This window comes from Aptenodytes patagonicus, chromosome 1 (genome assembly GCF_965638725.1).
Source record: "Aptenodytes patagonicus chromosome 1, bAptPat1.pri.cur, whole genome shotgun sequence".
Classification (NCBI taxonomy): Eukaryota; Metazoa; Chordata; class Aves; order Sphenisciformes; family Spheniscidae; genus Aptenodytes; species Aptenodytes patagonicus.
The window spans coordinates 74,529,910-74,550,577 of NC_134949.1; the positions used below are offsets into that span (position 1 = coordinate 74,529,910).

At 40.6% G+C, this 20,668-nt stretch overlaps 1 protein-coding gene across 4 annotated transcripts in view; it reads left to right on the top strand.

The window, feature by feature from the left end:
- BCAT1 (branched chain amino acid transaminase 1) overlaps positions 1–20,668 on the top strand; it is a 75,211-nt gene that overhangs the window by 46,227 nt on the left and 8,316 nt on the right. For all 4 annotated transcript variants that reach the window (XM_076342671.1, XM_076342663.1, XM_076342652.1 and 1 more), the window contains exons 4-10: positions 188–298; positions 1,191–1,310; positions 3,618–3,781; positions 5,349–5,491; positions 11,417–11,502; positions 14,606–14,746; positions 15,914–15,988. In XM_076342671.1, coding sequence (XP_076198786.1) covers positions 188–298; positions 1,191–1,310; positions 3,618–3,781; positions 5,349–5,491; positions 11,417–11,502; positions 14,606–14,746; positions 15,914–15,988 — 840 coding nt within the window. The remainder of the gene's footprint in view (positions 1–187; positions 299–1,190; positions 1,311–3,617; positions 3,782–5,348; positions 5,492–11,416; positions 11,503–14,605; positions 14,747–15,913; positions 15,989–20,668) is intronic.

A 20,668-nucleotide genomic window follows, 5' to 3' on the forward strand; every position in this document is an offset into this window, starting at 1 on the left:
TTCATAATACTACCTCACAGGAGTGTGTTGCAAGGATTAACTAGTTAGCATTTATGCTTTGAGTACTGTGAGCAGGAGAGTGAAGTTCTTTTATTTCCGAAGAGTGTGTTCTGCTTTTGCACAGATCATCATGGGATAAAGTCTCAATTATTATTTGATTTCTTTTCCCTCCTTTTTGGCTTGGTAGTTGTTTGAAGGAATGAAGGCTTACCGAGGAGTAGATGGCAAGATCCGCCTGTTCCGGCCAACCCTCAATATGGACAGGATGGCACGATCAGCAAGACGAGCAAGTCTGCCAGTATGTAGCCAAGACACCTTATTCTCCTTAAGTCAGAGTGTATTTTCATTTTCAGAGTGCAAATCTCTGAAACTTTACAGCAGTGTAACATTCATCAAATACTTTAACTCTTGAACAGTTCAGTTAAACTTTGTTAAGAGATCTTATTCAGTGAAAGGAACTGTTTGTAATGCATTTTTCTTTTAAATCACAGCAGTGTTTTGCTTGCTTTGTTGTCTCCCTACTGCCTCAGATGTACACAGTCTATTTCTGAGGGATGAGTGCTGTTCTGCAGCTATTCGCATGCAGACAGCTGATGAAATTGTTCTGGTGCTAATGTTCTTCCTTTTCTTCTTTCCACTTCAGTTAAGTCCTTCAGCCTCCAAGTGCCTTCATTTTTGGTCACGCTAGCAACTTAACACTGCTTTTAGCAGTTGTATATTGGCCAGTGAAATTCCTCCCACACTTATTAGCTCTATTACTGTAAGAACTTTATAAAACAGGGAGACTTGGTGGGTCCCTTGGAGTTGTAACCCAAAGCACTCCTCTGCAGAAGAGGTGGTGCCATAGCTTGCAGCATGCCAAAGTGAAGGTGTTGGCTGCGCAGGGAGTTCTCTCCATGGGCTTTGGAGGCAAGAAGGGTCAACGGCTCCTTTTTACTCTCTTAGGAGGATACTTTGTAGCAGAAGGAGGGCATTCAGGGTACTGTATAAAAAGGCACCGTGGCAAAGACCATGGGATCTTAAATTCTGTAAGAAATTAACTCAAGGAAGATGGTGTAGTCCTATGAACCTCTATGGACTGTCACGTATCCAGATGAAGTGTTCCCCTTAGCATGTGGATCCATAAAGATCACAGAGTGTTCAGGCTATATTTCTCCATTTCCTTTTCTCCCTTTGCTTTGCCTTTCCAGTGTTTTGACCAGAATGAGCTGCTAGAGTGCATTCGGAAGCTTGTGGAAGTGGAAAAGGAGTGGGTCCCATACTCAACCGCTGCCAGCCTGTATATCCGTCCTACCTTAATTGGAACTGAGGTGTGAAACATTTTTTCCCCCTCTTCACTTTTGTGTATTTAAGCACAAGGCAAAAGCCTCCATCCATAAAGGGAAATATGCAGCAGTCACTAGACAACAGTATTACAGTTCAGGGGCAAATTGTTCTTATGTTTTTACTCCTGAGTCGGTCACCTGTAGCTCTGCTTCACAAATTTATGTTGACCACACCACCACCTAGTGGTCACATTGATTCAGACCACAGAACGTAAACTTCGATTAACGATTCTGAATGGTAATGGCAAAATTTAGATTAACTTCGGTTTTGTGGTAAAAGGATAGTTATTTGTGACATGGTAATACGTGCCTTTAAAATACTAATAATCTGGAGAAAATGTGAGGGAACAGAAATTTGCTGCGTAGATTTTGTGACTTCATCTCATATCTCCATCCTGACCTTACTGAGGAGATTTTGGAAGATTCTACCCAGTAAATTAAGATGGCTCTTCTGAGAGAGACTTTTAACAGAACTGAGAACAAATTATTGTGTCAATTTATTCTTGAACCCAGATAAACCTGACCTTATCAGAGGCTCCTTAGCAACTAGGTATTGGTGTGTACTCTGTGAGCTTCTTGTGGGAGTGAGTCAAGCCTATAGTATTTATAAAGGGAATTATACACAGGGAGTTTATTTGAATTAAAACTTTAAGGGGTTTTTTTTTTTAGTAGTGGCAAGAGAGAAACCTATAATGGTAGAGCATAGGACAAGGAAGCAAAAAAATGTATGGTTTCCAACTAGGCAAGTTACTCTTCTGCAATATCCACACCTGTAAGTAGTTACCATACATGAGCATTATACATTTCACATGTGTTCTACGACTCCATTAATTTAATGCTTGTAAACTAGTTGCAGATCTTCAGATGAAAAGATCTCCACTCAGTGACTGTAAAGTATTAATGTTAAAAATTGAATTTTTTTTCCCTGTTTTTGTTTCTGGAAGTTCTTTTGCTGTTGAGCTCTGTTTCAGGTTAGCCAACATATCTGGCCTTTCCACGATGTCATATGTTGTTTCCGGGTTGCGTGTCCTGCTAATCTTTTATGAATCAGCACAATTAGGAAACCCAGTCAGCACAATCTTTTGAACGATCATGTAAGAATCAGGAAAAATATCAAGATCTCAGTTAATCTTGTTAGAAGTTTTGCTGAAGGAGTAAGGTAGACAGAAATCAAAAGAACCCTCTCAGCACCTGAGGAAGGCTTATTTGAATTTTCCACTAGTTCCATTATTACACTATTATTTTCCCTCCCACCTCCCAATATAGCTTCACGTGCTTTGTGCACAGTGTTTTGTTTAGACCTTTGGTCCTAAAGATTTAAGTTCACTAACATTTTTTTCAATGGAGGCCTAATCTTAGAGACCAAGGGTGAGCTTGTTCTTTTTACGAGACTGGTCTCTCTGAGTGGAGAGAAAATAGTAACCCATTCAGTTGCATAGAAGATCCAAGAATCATGGGCAACCAGCTGTACATAGCCCTGCTTGAGCAGGTGGGTTGAACAAGGCGATCTCCAGAGGTGCCTTCCAACCTCAATCGTTCTGTGATTCTGTGGTCAGTCCTGAGCTTTGCAAAGAATCATATGGTTAAGCAGAGTCTCCTACCACAGGATTCAGACTTTGACCAGTGCCAGACTTTTCACCTCCACCTTCAAGTATTGATGGTGATGACTTGAAGTGTGAGAAGCCATCTCTCAGAGAGGAGGGGGAAGAAAAAAAGTGATACATTCCAGGTTATTTCCTGTGGAGTTGTGTGAACCATTTCCAGCAGGCAAACCGTTTTAGCTTGTCACACAGCCATTCACAGAGCCAGCACTCAACTCTGCCAATGCCATTTCTAAGTGGCATTGGCTAATTCTCATCACTAATGCAGCTGACAGTGGTTCCTCCACTGTTGTTATTGCTAGCAGTGGTCCTTGCCACTCCTACTCCCAGAAGGCTTTGCAGGCTTCTGCTGTGATTAATTCATATAATTATATAGTATCTTGTTAAGCTAATTTCTGAATTCTCAAAAGCTTGAAACTATTTGAGAAGATTAGAATAATATATAGATAAATGAAACAGCTGTAAGTGAATGATGACAGTATATAAAATTAGGGTTGTTATGTTGCTTGGATAGGGGGGAAGTTATATAAATATTTTGTCTTCATTGCAGCACTTTGCATTGTCCTGGTAAAAGCACTCTTGTGCTGCAGTTCCTCTGAAAACAGTGTTTCAAATGCTAATTGTGCAGCATCTGATGTTTGAAGTGAAGTATACCAGTAACTTTTGATTTGTTTACATTCCTTATTTTCAGCCTTCCCTTGGAGTGAAGAAGCCGACTAAAGCCCTACTGTATGTCATACTGAGCCCTGTGGGCCCTTACTTCGCAAGTGGAAGCTTTAATCCAATATCCTTATGGGCAGATCCAAAATATGTAAGAGCCTGGAAAGGAGGAACGGGGGACTGCAAACTGGGAGGGTAAGAAAACATAATTCTGCATCCTCTACATAGCTCACAAAGGAGATTTGTTTTTTAGTGAAGTATCTAATCCAGCAGAAGTAGAGGTATTAAATGTAGCAGTTAAACAATGTACTATAACAAAGATTTCAAAATTGTACTTTGCAAATATTATTTATACAATTCAGTTGCATATTTTGGATATTGGATATTACAGCCTAGTGGATTATTTGCAGAGGCAATTTTGCAGCATCTCAAGCTGAGGAACTGGACCTGGAAGGTGTCCATGTAATACTTTGGCTGTTTCCCTTGCAGAAGTTGACACTAAAGATACCACTTCTGTGATGCAGCATTCAGTATAGCAGCCTGCTGCCAACTGAGCAGTGAGCAGCATTGACTGCTGACCTCCTTCCTTGGCAGACTGTCCTGACAAGCCATCTGCAGTTAGCTAGGGGAGTATGGGTGTTTAAGGGAAATCATGAGACAGTTATCTGCATTGACTTGACCATAGTCTGGCAGTTTTCTGCTGAAGAAGGCCAAAACACTCGTTAGGTAGAAACATAATTGTTAATGTCCAAGTACTTGACTTGTAGAGTGAAGCTGCTCAGGACTTGACTGGAGCAAGCAACTTGGATATGGCTAAATAAATGACTCAATTATACATCCTTGGTCTTTGGTTTAAATGAAGCTTATTGTCTCTACCTGGGAGTTTCTTTTCTAGGCCGGAAGTTAGCAGTTGTCAAGTGCTGCTCCACTGAGCTAGTAGAATAATCAAAGGGCAAGAAAACAGCTTTCCTTCATTCAGTTTGATGTTCTGAGACCTCTATTCTTTCTTTGTGAGTTTTTGCTTAGTTTTAGAAATATATTAATTGTTTCCTCTGCATCCTTCATACGTCAGCTGTGAAAAAAGGAATAGTCTGGAGTCACTACTGACTTGATTTGTGCCCAGAGGTGAGAACTTAACTCCAGTGTGTGGTCAGCACTTTGGAGCTGCTGACTTTGGGTCTTGATGGTTGTTGAACATCAGAAGCGAAAGGGTTTTTTTCCCCCCACTCAAAGCAGCTACAGAGTAAACACTTATTATTCAGGCAGGTTCACTCTATAGGCAGCATTTTAGGAAAACAGTTGCTCCTCAAAGATATGGAATTCATCAAAGCCCATCTGCAGCTCCCGAAGCCACTAGTTCTGCAAATGTCTTTCACTAGAAAAGAAATAACTCGCCTCTGGTGATTTTTGTGTTCCAAGAGGTTCATCTGACATATATGACCCATCTGTTCATCTGACATATGTGAGATGAGGTAGATGGTTTTGTTTTGCTGTTTTTAAAACCATGAGCTGGATGGGAATTGTTGCTCTTTCTCCAGGATGCCAACTGCTAAATAAAGATAAATGCTTTCCTAAGGTGTCTAATTGCAACGATTAGAATGTCCAGAAAATGGAACAAGAGGTATTACTAAGACAATTTGGGTCAATGTGTTTGAGCTGCTGATGCAGATACTCATAACTATTGCTATATATATATATATATATATATAGTTTTTTATATATATATATATAACTATTTGCTCTTTCTTTTTGTTTCTGGAAGGAATTATGGTTCTTCTGTTTATGCCCAGCAAGAAGCCCTGGAGTTAGGCTGCCAGCAGGTTTTGTGGCTTTATGGGGAAGATCACCAAATAACTGAAGTTGGAACAATGAATCTGTTTCTCTACTGGATAAATGAAGATGGAGGTATAGTAACACAAAACATGAAAACTTTAACAGAGTAGACAGTTGGGACTGTGATCCACAAAATGATCATAAACTTTTTAATGAAGAAGATTTAACAAAGGAAATGTCTATTCTCTTCTGAAAACTGATAGGTGACTCTTAGTTATAGCATTGTGAAAGAGGAGATTCTGGAGCAGCTGTGAGTACTGCCTACTGATAACATACTAAACTGTTGGGCTAGTCTGTGTGCTCAGAAGGGTAGAGTCTAGCCATACACAAGGTCACACTGCAGGTTTGGTATCAACTCTAGCAGCATGCTTGATCTTGAAGGGAGGTCTTGGGTCAGAAACAATGCAGATATACTAAAGACACCTTATAGCTGTGTAACTCTTCAAACTCTGTGGCTTTGGACATGAGTGGTTCCCATCATCGCTTTCTGGCAGGTCAAATGTTCCTGAAGCATAGCCAAAAGTATTTCAGCATCCAACTGATGAATAACTTGGCTCTTTCTTTGAAGAATTTGAAATTCTGTCCAGTGGAGGCAGAGAGAGAGAAACATGTCAGTCAGTGTTCCGCATCACTAATGCTTAAATGATGCTTTCAAGATATACCATCATTCTTGAAGCCATTTTTACCTCTTTGTACCAGCAGTCACCTCTGAGCAATGTACATGCTGATTAGAAAACTATCTAGTTAATGAGCAGCCAACTATTTAAGCATCTCAAAAACACCCGTTGGGCATGCAAGTATTCAGTGCTTGAGAAGTGATAGCTGCACCCGAGAACTGGTTCAGAAGACTACATGACTCTGAGTCCTTAAAGGGTTGAGTCAATGTATAGGCAAGTGAATAAAAGGACACCTGCTGACTTCCATGAGTGCTGGCCCTCCATGAAAATTAAGTGTTACTGAATTTTTGCATGGCAGCAGATGCAGGGTTCAGACTCTGATTTCGTCATGGTGCCATGGGTACCCTTGAAAATTGACATTTTTCTGGCAGTGCTCAGCTGCAGTGCAGAGGCAACATTCTGTGGGGACAGCAGCATGCTTTGGATATGTAGGGTAATGGGAATCCAGCTACCTGACTCCCATCTCCAGTTTCATTACTTGTTCTTCTGCAAAATCTGTACCACTTTTGTAAGAAGAGGGATGATACTCCCTCAGTGTTGAATGAGTCTGTGAAGTATTGTGAATGAAACTATAAATATGAGAAATCTTGTTGTTGTTGTTGTTGTTATAGCAGTGGTAGATTTGTCAGTGTAGCTAGATGGGCAAATTCACGCCTTGTGTAACTTCACTGGAGAGACACGAAAATAGATTTTGGCTCATTCTGCCCAGGGAAAGGACGCTGAAGGGGGGACATAATTAGAATTCAATGTTCTCATTGTACTTAAACCAGGAATATGCTGGAATTATCCAGCTGCAGCACCGTACTGTTCCAAAGATCTGCCAATCACTGTGTTACCAGTGCACTACTGAATAGTACTATTGTGAGGTGGCCGTAGCAAACAACTTGTAATTCATGCCACCCAAGCTAACTGTATACTGCAAACCTGCCATTTCACACGACATGGTCATTAGCATCATTGGAGCACTTTGCTGTCTCCCAGTGTGTTGATTAATGCTTAATTTATTATGTCTTTGATTGAGAATCACTCTTGCTACCAGTGAGTGTCATCACATACCTGCCTATGGCTTTACATCGTGATTTAAAAAGTGTTTGCCATTATGTGCTATCACTTCACAACGGATACTTACTTAGGCTGTGGTTTTGTTTTGTTATGCAAATCCTGCAGCTGAGAGAGGGGTCTAACATAAAAATAGTGAGGCAGAAATTGCAGATCATCATCAAAAGGAAAATGCCCTTCTTTGTTTGTTCGGAGGTCACCACGGAGTAGTCTGAACTGCTCTCCTTGGTTTATAACAAATCAAAGACCCAGCCCAGTAAAGCCTAGACTAAAGGACATTTATGCTTCCAATGAGAGTAGGCTTTTCTTGCAAGCCTTTGCTGTATATTTTCAGTTACAGCATTGTGACTAAACATGACATGTTGTCTTGGGCAGCAGGAGGAGCCTGGAAAAATGTTTCAGTTGTAACGTCGAGGAGGGAGTAGGGGAGGAAACTACTCAACTTCTGGTAAAATAACATGACGTGCCCTGTGCTGCTCTTGTATGTCCACTGCTGCTCTGGCTGAGGCTTATAATATGACGAAATCTGGATCCCTGCTGTTGCATAAATACAGGAGTGTGATATATCATTCGTCAAACACTGTTTACAGTTTATGGTCACAAAGTGAAAATTTTGGTCACCCTACAGTCCCTTCCACCCGCCTTTTCAGAGCACATAACAATCCAAAGAAGCTGTTAACATTGAAACGCGTTTCCTTTAATAATGTCTGTTCTTCTGCCTAGAATATAGGCTTGACTTTATGGAAAACCTTAAAATTTAAATGTATGTCCAACCTGAAGGTTGCTAACTATGAAATCTGTGTGCACTTTCCAAAAATTCAGTTTCTTCAGAATGATTTGGAACCACCTGGGCTCTACTTCTAGCTTTAATGTTAAGGCATTGTGAATAGTATTCAGGCATTACTTAATATTTTTGTGCTGTTATTAAAATGGGGGTTAATAGTGGCCACTTCAAAATAGCTTACATAAATAAAAAAACAAATATGTTAAAAGATTCTCTGGAACAGTCAGGTAAAATATCAGGCAAGTTTACTTCGTGTTCTGTAGGTGGAGGATTATTTGTGCTGCAGAAGTACCTCGTACAAGTAGACTACTAACAAAATAAGGATTGTACCTTCTGCTCTAATAGAAAGCCATGGCAATAGCATGGAGGGGAGAGCAGCAGATGAATGAGATGGCAGACAAAGAAAAGGAGGGAAAAGTAATTGAGGAACGTAAATTGACAGAGACGCGAAGACAAGAGTGATTGCATGAGGGGAGAGTAGAAGAAAAGCCTGAGGGAAATAGGGAGAAAGAAATAGAAAGGTCCATAACAAACAGGGAGAGAAGTCAGCTGTTTATAATAGTGAAATCAGGGTTTCCTGGGTTCTCCTTGACCCTGAAGTTCACTTGGTATCTGTTATCATTTTGGTAAAATATATTTTGGTGAATTTCTCAGCATTGTTATAGTGTGACTAGTACTGAAGGCATCCCGTGTTTGGAATCTTATCTGCTGTATGTTCATAAATACAGATGTGTAAAAATTGAAGCTATGTAATATGCAACACCTCATTTTAAAAATCCCTTTAAACACTCTGATGGGGTTCCATTGTTACAGCATGCCTATACTATGCCTGGTGTAATGGGGCACTGGACTGATAGTGCTACTATTATAATGGTAACAGTAGTCAACTGAAGAGAAACCCTGGCATTTTCCTTCAAATGCCTTTCCCCCCCTTTTTGCTAATATATATTTTAAGGCTTCTAGCCCATCAAAATAATTCGGAAGGCAAATGGAGTCTGTGAGCTCACAGTCTGTTTTTTTGGAGATGGACAAACTGATGTCACATGGAGCCTGGTTTGGCATCAATTCACAGAGAGGATGAGCTTTTTGGCATGCCATGTTGTATAGCATTATCATCTCTGCCGGATACCAGGGGAGCAGATGTTCCTTGGGTGGCCCCGGGCTGGTAGGCATCATATGTATACTTGACAAAATTCTACAGAGCAGGCTGTTCGAAACATTTCGAGACTCCCATGTCCTGTCTGCTCAGTGCTGTTTGGCGGCTGGTTTGGCCTGGCACCTTTTCAAACTAGCTCAAATCAATTAATATATGTTGTCGAGCTTAAACAGGTCCTGGCCAAGATCTGTGGCAACATCACCAAATAGAGAATATTATCTGGTGTGTAGTCACAATCTTTGGTATTAAGGTCCACATTATTTGAAGTTTTCTGTTAGAGAAAGGGGAGCACTTGTATATGACTGGGTCACAAATGCAGAACATCAGGTTTCCAGTGTTCAGAATCAGGTGAGCCCTGTGCCTCATGGAAAGTTTTTAAGTCCTCTTGTTTTGATAGTTGTGCCAGAATTAGGACCAGACACGCATCACAATTAGGAGTGATGCTAGACAGACTCCAAAAAAGGAAAGCTATTGTTCCTGACTGTATAAGAAAGAAGAGACCACTGCTGTACTTGGGAGTCTGGGATAGGTTAAGGAATAGCACTCAAACCAGAGCAGAATATATAGCCTGTTCTAGGGCAGTTTTTTTATACATTTTGGCATGGCAGTTTACATCTATTACTTAGGTGTGTATGGATCCTCATAAAAGGAACATGGAAGCATAGGTAGGAAAAACTTCCAATCCAAATGAATAAATCCAGGGGTGGCTGCATTAAAAAGTAACAGACATTTCCTGAGAGAATGGACAGTGCGTAGCAGATTCAATGAACAATTCCATTTATTTATCCTCCATTTCCCCTAACCCACCCCAGCTCCCAGAGCCCTCTCTTGCAGAGTGGGAGAGAGCCCATGCTGTAGTCAGTCTGGAGCTGTGTATGCCCTGGCTGGCAGGCAGTGTTTGTGCACAGAATTATCTAGCTGACAGCTGAAAACAGAGTATTAAGCAGCTGAGCTCAACCTGCTCTCTCAGTCCAAGGACAAATACTGTGTTTCTCTCTTCTGCTCAGCTGCAAGTTTTCACAGGACCTATATAAACATTTTTAAGACAGCTTCTCCTTTGAGACTGGTTCAAACAGGCCTGGATTCAGTGATCTTTTGCGGGTAGGGAGAAGGGGGCATAATATATCTTGTTCTTTTATGTGACCTAGGTAAAAATGAATCAATAACCTTAATGGTTTGTGGATTTAAGAAGCAGGATAGTATCCTTATAAGATCAAGAAAGATAATGGATTCTTATTGAGAAGAGAAAGTGGTTAGAAAAAAAATTATGACAAGTATTACTGAAAAACTGTGGATGTCTTCACTTCTCAGTGCAGATTTGAGACTGTCTTAAAAGAGCCTGGCTGTCTGAAAGAGTAAATTCTCGGTATTCTCTGATAATAGAAACCACTGAGTATGCCATGTGATGGTTTAAAATAAAAGTGATGGTTTAAAATGAAAAATATTAACTCTGATTTGCTGCAAATGTCAGATGGAAGAACAAAGACTACATACAAACTTCTGTATTGTAATTTAAGTATTTACCAAGTATGGATTACCATTTATCTACCGTTTCATTAATTATGTTAGATGAACATTTATCTAATGTTCTTTTCCAAAAGCAAACAAGAAAAACCAGCTAACAAACCAAACTAGTTGAACAATATGAATTGTTGGTGCTTTTGCAATTTTATTAGGACTGCTCTTTTTGTGTAAAGAAAAAATTAGGGGGGAAAAAAGGGTGTCTAGACTAAGACAAAAGATCATTAAGGAAGTCTCCTCTCAAGATGCATTTGGTAAAGTTTCCACTGCTTTGCTTGTTCAGTAAATGGGCCTCAAAATTTCTGGTAGATGCTTCATATTAATGCTATGAAGTAGGTATACTGAACCCCGTATTCCTAAATTAAGTAAAGCAGTTCAGGGAAAGTCATGATCTGCCCTGAGATTATTAGGCATGGCTTTCCCTTGTGCCTCTCTAGTCTTAATTTGAAGACTGAGCCATTCAATGGTTCCCAGTAGTTATACAGTGAATCCATAATACACTGAGGAATAAAACCTACTACTAGGATTTAGCCATGTATTTATTAATGTATTAAATATGTTTCTTCCTCACCCGCTGAAGTGTACTCAAAAGGTTCCAAACAATAACAACTTAGTGGAATTGAATTTGTGTAACTTGTGTTCTTATAGAACTGTGATAAATGTTGCATCTTACTGGGTAGGGAACATTTCTGATGTCATTCGACTTCTTTTTAATTTTCATGTTTGGTGTAATATTGGTAAACATTATTTTTGTTTCTTTGTTTTTCAACCAGTGTTTCTATTTCTTTTGTGTTTGACAGAAAATGAATTGGCAACCCCACCTTTAGATGGCATCATCCTTCCAGGAGTGACAAGACAAAGCATTTTGGATCTGGCACGCAATTGGGTGAGTGTTTTGACCTTGGCAGTAAGGGTTTCAACTATCATGTTATAACATCGACGAAAGTAAGCATTCCTGGTGCTCAGTATCTTGAAGTTCAACTGATCTGGTCAAATCCCTTAACCTAAATGGGAACTAAGGGCATGCTAATTCACAGATTCCCAGCAACATCATCAGAATACCCACACCTGTCACACAGAACAATACCAAGCTTATTAAAGTAGCTCCATGTAGTATTTTAACACGAAAATTCTCATTAAATCCACTGGTACCAGCAACTTAAAGCAAGGAAACAAACCGTTACCGTGCATGACCACAGCTATACTTGAGTCATCAGCACACTATTTCTCCACTTAGTTCTCATGGTTCCACCCTTATTTCTAATAACTAGCATGCAGCCTAAAATCCAGCCACAGTCTTGAAGTCATCTGTCTGCTTCCAGGTTCCAGTTCTGTAGTGTAGCCATCCAAGTACTTATGAGGTAGTCCCAAGTGTCCAAATATCTTGAAATGCAGCAAACTGTTCACTCTGCCTGTATTGTATTCAAGGGTTTTATTGCGGCTTGGATAAGAATACTATACAAAGGCTCATCAAGCCCAGTATCCTGTCTCCTGGTTTTGGCCAGGTTTATGTTTAGGGAGGAGTAACAGGAATAACACGGGCATGTGTGATACTTTCCCCCGGTATTAACTCAGCTTCCAACCACCTGTAGCTGAAAGACTTCCTGAAATACAGTTCACAGTTATATCCTTAAATCTAACTTGCAGCGAAGAGAGCTAGGCATGTACTTCGTGGCACGTGTGCCACTTGTTGACCTGCGCTGAACTCTTACACGTCTTTATTCGTATTGGTAGTCCCCTAGTGCAGATATGCGTGCGCATGTCTCAGTCCCATCTCCTTTACAAGTCAGGCAGATATTCCCAGTTGATAGGGCTTGTTTGTGAGATACCAGACTCTCACCTCAGTCCTTGTGAATAATTAGGCGTCTTCCACTCTCACAAAGGTTGTTCTTTACTTCCTGACCTCCATTCCCTAACCTATCTGAAACTCTGCTTACATGGTGTCCCTGTCTCTCTCTCCAAATACTATCCTGTCCAGAGCTAATCATGTTTTCTGCTATCATAAGCATCTCTGTTTCATGTTAAAAAGCTTGCATATAAAACAAGGGCTAAGCTTTAGTTTGGTCTGATAGGACCCGCCTAGCGGATGAGGGAAAGGCTGTGGATGTGGTCTACCTGGACTTCAGTAAAGCCTTTGACGCCGTCTCCCACAGCATTCTCCTAGAGAAGCTGGCGGCTCATGGCTTAGACAGGTGTACTCTTCGCTGGGTAAAAAACTGGCTGGACAGCCGGGCCCAGAGAGTTGTGGTGAATGGAGTTCAATCCAGCTGGCGGCCGGTCACGAGCGGTGTTCCCCAGGGCTCAGTTTTGGGGCCGGTCTTGTTCAATAGCTTTATCAATGATCTGGATGAGGGGATTGAGTGCACCCTCAGTAAGTTTGCAGACGTCACCAAGTTGGGCGGGAGTGTTGATCTGCTCGAGGGTAGGAAGGCTCTGCAGAGGGACCTGGACAGGCTGGATCAATGGGCTGAGGCCAACTGTATGAGATTCAACAAGGTCAAGTGCTGGGTCCTGCACTTTGGCCACAACAACCCCATGCAGCGCTACAGGCTTGGGGAAGAGTGGCTGGAAAGCTGCCCGGCGGAAAAGGACCTGGGGGTGCTAGTTGACAGCCGGCTGAACATGAGCCGGCAGTGTGCCCAGGTGGCCAAGAAGGCCAATGGTATCCTGGCCTGTATCAGAAATAGTGTGGCCAGCAGGAGTAGGGAAGTGCTTGTGCCCCTGTACTCGGCACTGGTGAGGCCGCACCTCGAATACTGTGTTCAGTTTTGGGCCCCTCACTAAGGACATTGAGGTGCTGGAGCGTGTCCAGAGAAGGGCAAGGAAGCTGGTGAGGGGTCTGGAGAACAAGTCCTATGAGGAGCGGCTGAGGGAACTGGGGTTGTTTAGCCTGGAGAAGAGGAGACTGAGGGGAGACCTTATAGCGCTCTCCAACTACCTGAAAGGAGGTTGTAGCGAGGTGGATGTTGGTCTCTTCTCCCCAGTAGCAATAGGATGAAAGGAAATGGCCTCAAGTTGCGGCAGGGGAGGTTTAGATTGGACATGAGGAAAAATTTCTGTACTGAAAGAGTGGTTAAACATTGGACCAGGCTGCCCAGGGAAGTGGTTGAGTCCCCATCCCTGGAGGTATTTAAAAGACGTGTAGATGAGGCGCTTAAGGACATGGTTTAGTGGGCCTGGTGGTGTTGGGTTGGCGGTTGGACTCGATGATCTTAGAGGTCTTTTCCAACCTTAATGAGTCTATGATTCTATGACAATAAAGTCCACATAAATCCATGAAATGAAAATTTCGAAGTTTGATGTTTATTTCTGTTCTTTAAACATGTCCTCTCAATCAGTTGCTATGCATTCAATCAGTTTCTAGGCATTCTTCAACACCTGTAGAAGGTAAAACACTTCCTGTGTTAAGACTGTCCAGTGTGAATTGCTTTACTCATACCTGCAGTACAGTTAATTTTTGTATGCAACAGCTGTGTGCAGGCTACGGTGTGAAATTTCACCAGGGGTTAAAGAAATATATCACATCTAGTTGGCATTGCAGGTGGACTTAACAGAATGTGTTTTGCTTAGGAGTTGGCTGAGAGTGGAATGCAAAGCTCTCTTGACATAACTGAGTATCTTTTGTACAAACTCTAGCATGCTAGAGACCATGAGTAGTCAGATCCTGTGTCACATAACCCATGACAAATTCTGCTGTGTTATTCCCTAATGCAATATTGATATTCTGTACCAAATCAGAGGGAAGGGCACGTAATCATCAGCATTGTATCTGGCAAACCACTGGCTTCCTTGAAGGTCATTCTTTTTATTAGAGTCTATCTTGTGTGATACTGGGAGGTTTGAAAAGATCACCAGATCACAGCCAAAACTTGACTGATTGCCACTAGGCTAATAGTTCTATTAAAGATGTTTCAACATGGAAAACAAAAATACAATACAAACAATTTTTAAACGTTTTACAATTTTTATGTTCGATTCTTCTTGTGCAGGGAGAATTTAAAGTGTCTGAGCGATATATCACCATGAGTGACCTGACAGCTGCCTTGGAAGAGAACAGAGTAAAGGAGATGTTTGGTGCTGGAACAGCTTGTATCGTATGTCCTATCTCTAAAATTTTATATAAGGGCAAGGTAAGAAAATGTCTCTTTTTTTTAAATTTTATTTTTCCCCTTTCCTTCCTTCTTCAGAATTTTATCATAACTAATTGCAGCTGCAGCAAAAAACAAGTGAGATAGAAAAGGAGTGCTGTCAGAGGCTCCTGGAAAGGTGAACAGTGTTAGTATGTTGTTTCCCAAGTGAGTTACTTCTATGTTGTCAGAAGAGAACTTTCCTCTTGTCTTCTGGGGTTTTTTAATAGTTAAAATCATAAAATCTCAATTCCTGGGAAAAGGAGAAAAAAAATAGTTCCCAGCTCCCAGCCTGTTTGAAAATATAGAAAAATACATTCTCCCACATTTCTTTTATTGGACATTTTTTCCAAAGTTAAGGGACTTGGGAAAGGTGAGGAGAGGAAAGACTTTCGCAGGGAACCAAATTTCTGAGCCACTGCATTCTTTCCTTCTCAAGTTCATCTCTTCTTCACCCCTCATTGCAGGGAACCCAGCTCTGATGGAAGAGCTGTTTCAGGAGGGTGCATGGCTGCTTCCACCTGCTATACACCATATGAGAAATTTCTCCTGCACGGGTGGAATTCCACAGGCATTCAGGCTGTTAAGCTGACTTGATGCTATTTAGCCCGCACAAAGTTAGTTCAGAAGGCTGTGTTACTGCAGCTGCGTATATGGATGTGCTTTGTTCCATTAAATATGACAAGTACAGTAAATGTCTGTTAGCTGATACTTCTTGAATTAATTAGATGGAATAAATGTATTGATATTATCAGATGCTAAGATAATATGAGAGACATCAAGGTGCTGAGTGCTGATAAGTACTATAAATGTACCTGTTGTGTTTCTACATGATATACTTTGAAATTAAATACTGTATATAGTGTTACTACTCTTGCCTGTACAATATACCCTCTGTTTTGGACAGATCTTTTGGAAGGCTTAGATTAGCCTTTGTTTAAAAACAGCATAACAGTTCAACTAAGCTAATTTTTCACTGGCTCAGCATGCCCTACTATAAAAAACATTACAACAATCCTTGCCTACTTGTAAGGAGGGCTAGAAAGCTTGATAAATATTTATTAAAATTCTTGGTGACCCTAAGGTACTCTCATATATATATATATAAAGCTATTATTCTATGTTATTCTCTCTCTCTCCCCCTTCCCCCCCTTCTTTATTCAATGTCAGCATTTGCACATTCCAACTATGGAGAATGGACCTCAGTTAACAACCCGTTTCCTGAACAAGCTGAGTGATATCCAGGTAAGGTGCTTCCTCTTCTTTAACCAGATAAAATAATAAAAGGTGAACATTTGAAAACGTCAGAAAATAATCTTTTTAATAGTGGTGCTATAGGCACCATTATATAATAATATAGGCTCTTTTGATTTTTTTTTTTTTCACCCTTGAGAAAGTATGATATGGATGGAGAGTGATATATTTTTTTCCCCTGTTCATCTTGGAAGCTGGATGAGAGTTGTAAGATATTACTGTTATCAGTGAAATCCAGTACTGTTGTTACAGGTTCCTTTTTAAGGGAAAAAATAGCATTATGAAGCATCTTAACCACGATCACAAATGAATATAGGCTAATCAATAAAGAGATAGGTGAAGTAGTAAGCACTCACTGGGTGCAGCCAAGTGATCACCATTTCTGTTTCTCAGCATCTTTCCAATCATACGGTCACTTCTTGTTCTTAAAACAGTTCCTTCCTCTGTGATTTGCTAAATATCAAAGTCTATTTGGAATCTGTGCTTGACCTCCATGTCTGGGTGTAGGAGTCAATACCATTTCAGGTAAAGTCAATGAGCAGCACGTGATAGCCCTTCTTATTTTAGTTGCCTGTTTTCTTTTTCTTCTTTAGCATAGTTTATGGTGTGGGGGATTTGGGGATAGGAGTAGGTCTTGGCAAGTTACAAGCCCCTTTATTTAAGATCTGATAGCAGCTGCTTGGCAGTATTGTCATGATTTCTTCAAATCAAGTCTGATGGTTACTGTTCTACATTCTTAGCTTTTGGCTCAAGATGTTCTTAGATTTGCTGCTAAAATTTTTATCTTCCTGCCAGTAAGCCCTGAACTAAGAATCTTCTTGAAAGATTGAGAGATGTATTGCACCACATAGCAACTCTATGAATCCCATAAAATAATCAGAACTTTTTAACAGTCCTAAGATTGATTTTTCTTTCTATTTTATAGGCCCTTTACTAGTGTGTAGAAATAATCTGACACAGGGTTCTGATGAGACCCCAAACAAAAACTACTCATGAATTGCAGTCTTCTGTCATATGTTGACCCACCTAAAATCCCATGATAAACAGGTTCATTTATGTAATGTTATTATTCAGTGTTTTGTGCTATATTGCAGTCCAAGTTTAAATCCATTGCTATTCATTGTGGAGGTTTTTTCATTGCTTAATTGAAGTAGGGTGAAACAGTCTTAGACAAGGGGAAGTCAGGCCATCTCATATCATTTCAGTGGTTCTTCTGTACTCTTGTTTCTCTACATACTTTTACCTTTTACAGCTGCTGGTCTCCAGCATAACTACTTTTTTTTTTTCTTCCCCTTCCCCCTCCCCCCCCCAAGGCTTGTAGCTCAAATGATGCAGCAAGACCACTTTACTGTTCTTCACTAGGAGAATGACATGGGATCAGCATCTCTTGTTCTTTAGAATAGTATCGGACATTTCTTGCTGCAACTCAGGGAGGAAAGAATTCCTGATATTCTGGTACCTTTGTGTTGGTGGCTAAGCCAACTTTCATGGGGGCAAAAAGAGACACTCCCCCATCATGTTTCTGTTGTTTCAGTTGTGCCAACTAGAATGGCTTGGGATCTGGGTCTTTCTCTTCAAACAGTAGGACTGATAGCTAGGAAGAAGCATAGGCACCTTTGGTTCTAGATTTTATTATTTGTTAAGGGGAAGGAGAGGCTTAGTATTCCATGTTCCCAGCTCAGTTACATGTAACATTTTTATCATCTTACTATATGAGAATACACAGAATCCCACTACGTACCACGGTTTTATTTCATCTTTCTCATCCCAAGTGCCTGATACACCTATCTAAATTAACAGTTGGTGTCCATCACTTTATTTTTTTTGTTGTCATATGTCCAGATTTATTATACATTTTTCATTGTGATACATACTGATCACTGTTTCCATAGCTCTCTGCTCTGTATTAAAGCCATCTTGTTAGTATGTCAAGTATCTATCTTTAACGTCTAAAAGCACTTGTGTAACGCCTGTGTTACCTTCTGATCTCTAGGCGATGCTTTTGCAGTATATGTTAGGGCCTTCAACAATTTGTGATCAGTTTGAGTCTCCACTGATCACTTCTAATTGCAGTCACGGAACAGCTCAGCATCAGAAAGAGTTGAGGCCAGTTCTAGCACCTTGTTGAGTGTTATGTGTGGGAACAGGTACTGCCTTAGCAGTTTGTGTCATGAGACAAGCAAGTGCCTTCTCTAGAAGAATGGCTTGTGAAATCCAGAATTCTGTTTCAGAAGACAACACTGGAATATGTGTCTTTCTCCCTTGGCCAACAGATAGTGAGTGGATTATTAAGACAAATTTATCCAGCCTGTTCCCTGAGCCTTCCTCCCATGCCCTCCTCGATCGCCCTGCTTTTCCACTTACAGCCAAGGCTCAGGAGGAGGCTGAAAAAGTGTGGATTGCTTCTAACCATTATCTTTCTTGGACCTTTTCACTTTACAACTATGCATATGGACCTTTTCACCTTTCAACTATGTACGTGCCATGTGTTCATTAGTTACGTGCCAAGAGTAAATCCATCACTCCTGGAAAGTGCTGGACGATTATGTATGTGTTCACTCCTGGGTTTTCTTCCTTCTTTAAAAAAGCCAGGAGAATTAGAACAGTTTATTGTTAGAAACATGATTTTAAAGAGAATGATGGCTGCTTCCCCTTTAAGAATCAAATCAGTGGTTGCTGATTGTGTTTCTGCACTTTTCTATCTGTGGAGAGATGAGCTCATATTCAAATGGACCCCAGGTTGTCATACAGAAAACAATGTTGCAACACACAAAATGGAATATATAATATTCTTAAAATGTCAGGGGAGTTTTCAGGTTCTTTCACAAAGATCTATATAGCCTACCGGGTCGGGGGGGGGAGATCTCTTTGCAGTATCATTGGACTATTGTCATATCATTTGGACAGTCTAAGGCTGTTATTCCAAAAAAGTCCAAATTCTGAAGAATAAAATGCAATGGAAATTACAGCCAAACACAGCTTTGGTCTCTGTGCTGTTGCCTGAACTAGGGCAATGTATCCATTTCATGTTGGACAACAGACATTTGTGAAAAAGTAAAAATTCTCAAAGTACCAACATTGTCCTGCATTTGAACCTGTGACCAAGAGGTGCAGGGCTCCATATCCAATATCATTATACTGATTCCCTGGTGTACATACATGCTTTTTTAACATTTTCAGATTATCTTCATTATTGTGTTTCCAAGTCTGTTTTCATGCTGTTCATTGTTCTTTTGCAAGTCTTCTGTGTTCAACAGGATTTCTTTGGATTTGAACAGCTGTTCAGTGGAACTAGAGCTAGAGTGACAAATTAGAAACTCATGGGCAGAACTGATTCCATTTCTCATGCCAATTGAGAGATACAGTAGTAGCACTGCAAGTTACATTTCCCTTCCTGTCACTGAGTGGAAATCATGATTACTAAAGGCTGATAAAGATTTTAGATTAAATCATTTACATTCTATACAGTAACGATGTGCTTATGAATGAATTAGTCATAGCATGCTGTCTTCTATAACTGCTTGAGTTAGAAGATTGAGAGATGAGATTCTTTTCTCTGGGAATACACTCACTGAAATACCACTCAGATGTTTTTGTGGTTTTGCATTCCATGCTTTGAGAATAAACAAGCTTTTCCTGTACCCTTTAAAGAGTAGATCAGGATGCAACTTGGAAGGGATGGATAGAAGGTAAGATATATTGTTTATACTACATGATATAAAATACATTTAAGCACTGCAGTCAAGACAGCCGCGAACAGACATTTAGTCAAAAACCCTATCTTCCTCAAAGTTGCACAATCTAAATGGGTAGGCCAGCAGAAAACAACCAGGGAAGGAGAACATATGTGTTAATTTTTACAAAGCAGGACCAGTGAGGGGGGAAAGAGGGATGGGATTGACTAGCCTGAGGTCACAAAGTCTTCGACAGAATCAGAAAAGGAAGCTAAATCTGCTTTTATTTCCAGAATGAAAACATCTTGATTGTGGTATAACATCTTCATTCTCCTTTTAATTCTGGAAGCAGGTTCAAACTAGTCAAATGGCAACTCGGACCAGCCCTTGCAATTTCTGAAGTCAGCATCAGAGCATTAGATGATACTACTAACTAAAGCCAGCAAAACTTACAAATAATGCCCTGGTCTTTTCCTGCTTTCTGATTTGGAGGAGGTGGGAGTGCCCCCTTTTCTCTGAGAAGCAGTGATCTGAAGGTCAAAGACATCTCTTTTTTTCTCCTTTTGCCCCCATCCTCAAAAAAATTGCCTCACATGAGAGTAATCCAGTGCTTTGTGACTAAACTAATGATACATCTGCTTTTCCTTGGTTAGAGTTCCCAACGCAACCACACTGACATCTGGGAATGTAAGCTGGAAATCCTTTGAACAAGTAATTCGTCCAAGGTCCTGTGTAGCACCACACCAGTATTAGTCAACCACATCACAGACTGCAGAACAGGAGCAGCAGAATTAGTAATGAAAAGAAAGAGTAGATGTGATACATGTGGAGGTCATTTAGAGGCTTTACCTGCTGGAGTAAAGAGTAAAACACAAGCACACTGAACATCATTCCTTTGTGGATCTAGAAGTTTGTTTTTCTGGCTCATCCTGATTTGGACCTGTTGTCTTTTCCCTGCTTTAATGTCCCTTTACCTCCTTTCCTGCTGATGCAGAGC